Genomic DNA, 2,500 nt, shown 5'->3' with positions numbered 1-2,500 from the left:
ACCACCACCACCACCACCACCACCACCACCACCACCACCACCACCACCACCACCACCACCACCATCATCATCATATAATATGCGCTGTTTTCTTTACTTGCGTTTCAAAAATCTCTTTCCCCAGGCGAGTACCCCTGGCAAGCTGCAATTCTGAAGAAGGAAGGAATTGACAACGTGTATGTGTGTGGAGGAACTCTAATAGACGACCGACACGTGTTAACGGCTGCTCACTGTGTTAAAGGGTAGGGTTTTCCTCCGGTGCCTTATGTACAAGTTGAATATTTGGCCAAACTGTGTCAAAATATGTAGAGGAAATGCCTGGAGGACAAACAGGTTTATTAGTCGATGTTGCTAATGGCTTGTAAGAATTTAAAAGATTTAATCTGTTGCAAAAAGGGAAGGAAAAGACGCGTCTTTCACAAGTTACTACAGTAGGATTGGAAATCATGGTTAAGTGGCATTCTTCAATATGACTCTTAAACGAAAAATACACCACGTCATCTACATGGCATTGCAAAACTAACTTCAATGTGCTGCCTGTTTGTTCTGCGCTCTGTGGATTTATCAACTTAATTAACTAAGTGCTTTGTCCCTCGTTCAGATACGATGCCATTGAACTGAGGGTGAGAGTCGGCGAGTGGGACGTGAACAGCGACACCGAATTCTACACCCACGTCGAGAGTGACGTCAGTGGTGTGTTTGTTAACCCAGATTTCTACTCGGGGAACCTCATCAATGACATTGCCGTCGTCAGGATGACCGTCCCCGTTGACTTCGTTAAAAAGTGAGTATCGCTTCCGGATTTAGCATTATTATAAGGTAGATGGACGTATTAATGATATATGTCACTGTTATTTGATGGATCAGATAGTTCAGATTAGAGACGTGTGAAGCGAATTACATATGAGAATATAAAACTTGCAGAGAGCATCGTTTCGTATTTAGGTACAGCAAAAACTGTATCGTCGATTTATCTCAGGATGACCATTTTTTTTTTTTTTTACTAATTCCTCGCTTGTTGCCAGCCCCCATATCTCGCCGGTGTGCCTCCCCGCTCGGACCCAAGACTTCACAGGCCGCCGTTGCTGGATCACGGGCTGGGGCAAGGACGGCTTCGGTGAGGAGGGCCAGTACCAGAGTATTCTGAAGGTGAGGGAGGCTGGTGTACGCGAGAGGTGAAATTCGGGAATGTTGTTATGTAATTTTACGATCTGAGAATATAGACATTATATATATATATATATATATATATATATATATATATATATATATATATATATATATATATATATATATGTATGTATGTATATATTTTGTACATGTATATACCAACGAACTATATATAGCAAAGAGACTAAATACAACCTTCTGTCTCAGGAAACGGACCTGCTGGTGATACCGCCTGGAGAGTGCCAAGCGAGGCTGCGTCAGACGAGGCTCGGGCCTTCGTACAGACTGCACCCCGGCATGCTGTGTGCTGGAGGAGAGCTGGGCAAAGACGCGTGCAAGGTGGGAGGTTGCAGAACATTGCAAGAGTTTTGTGCATTTTTTTCTTCTATTTTAGGATGTTATTCCTTTCTTTTAATTGATGTAGTTATGCCTATAGGGTATATCTTTTCGGTTACAGAGTCGTCTTGTAGTTCATGAGACAAATTATAATTTTTCAGTGATTATCCATACTTATTAATTTCAACAATTCAATAGATATATTCCATTAGCACCAACTCACACTCTGAATGACAATATTTCCTCACCAACTTCGCCCTTTGCCTTCCCCCAGGGTGACGGCGGAGGCCCCCTAGCGTGCGAAGACCCGACAGGCAGGTTCCAGTTAGCCGGCATTGTCTCCTGGGGAATCGGGTGCGGTCAGGCGGGGATCCCTGGTGTTTACGTCAACGTGGCCTACTACATAGACTGGATAGCACAGATTACGCGGTTCTAAGTCGAAATCGGTTGTCTGTTTTCCCTTCGTGGGTTGTCGAGAAGGGGCACGAAAGATGAAGATGAGATGAAGGAGATGGAAGAGAGAAATACAAGATGGAGTGGAGTGTCAGGTGGAATGTGGTAGACGAAGGGGATGAAGAAGGTGGAAGAAAAATGTAAAAGAGAAAATGGAAACGAAGAACTACATATTAGTAATTGTGGTCTGGAGATTAGCGGTTAATCTGTGCTGGAAGGGACATGCACCGATGTTAATTTAATAACATAAGTAGTTTGTCTCAGTTAGATTTCATCTCACTATGTCACTTCACTCTTCCTTTTTTTACACGTTACAACATTTGTTTTCCATGTTGTTAATAAATGTGCTGTTATTATTACAGAATAAGAATTAAAAAAAGAAAAGAAAAAAAAACCTCTTCCCGTGATTGTCATTCAGTGTTAAAAAGGAAATTGTTCATTTTGAGAAAAGATTCTTGCCATTGCCACTATTCTTACTGATTTTATTTAGTATTTTCATTATTGTAGCTGTTGATATTGTCATTACTATTATCCTTTCTGT

The 2,500-nt window shown here is 41.8% G+C and overlaps 1 protein-coding gene across 1 annotated transcript in view; it reads left to right on the top strand.

The window, feature by feature from the left end:
• Positions 1-2,336, top strand: part of LOC119574932 — a 30,174-nt gene extending 27,838 nt beyond the window's left edge. The window contains exons 10-14 of the mRNA XM_037922257.1: positions 125-242; positions 602-784; positions 1,026-1,149; positions 1,378-1,509; positions 1,781-2,336. Of these exons, the coding sequence (XP_037778185.1) occupies positions 125-242; positions 602-784; positions 1,026-1,149; positions 1,378-1,509; positions 1,781-1,942 (719 nt within the window). The 3' untranslated portion in view covers positions 1,943-2,336. The remainder of the gene's footprint in view (positions 1-124; positions 243-601; positions 785-1,025; positions 1,150-1,377; positions 1,510-1,780) is intronic.
• The last annotated feature ends 164 nt before the right edge of the window (positions 2,337-2,500 follow it).

This window comes from Penaeus monodon, chromosome 1 (genome assembly GCF_015228065.2).
Source record: "Penaeus monodon isolate SGIC_2016 chromosome 1, NSTDA_Pmon_1, whole genome shotgun sequence".
NCBI lineage: Eukaryota > Metazoa > Arthropoda > Malacostraca > Decapoda > Penaeidae > Penaeus > Penaeus monodon.
Note: the sequence above shows the minus strand (reverse complement) of the source record. Positions and strands in the feature narration are given on the sequence as shown.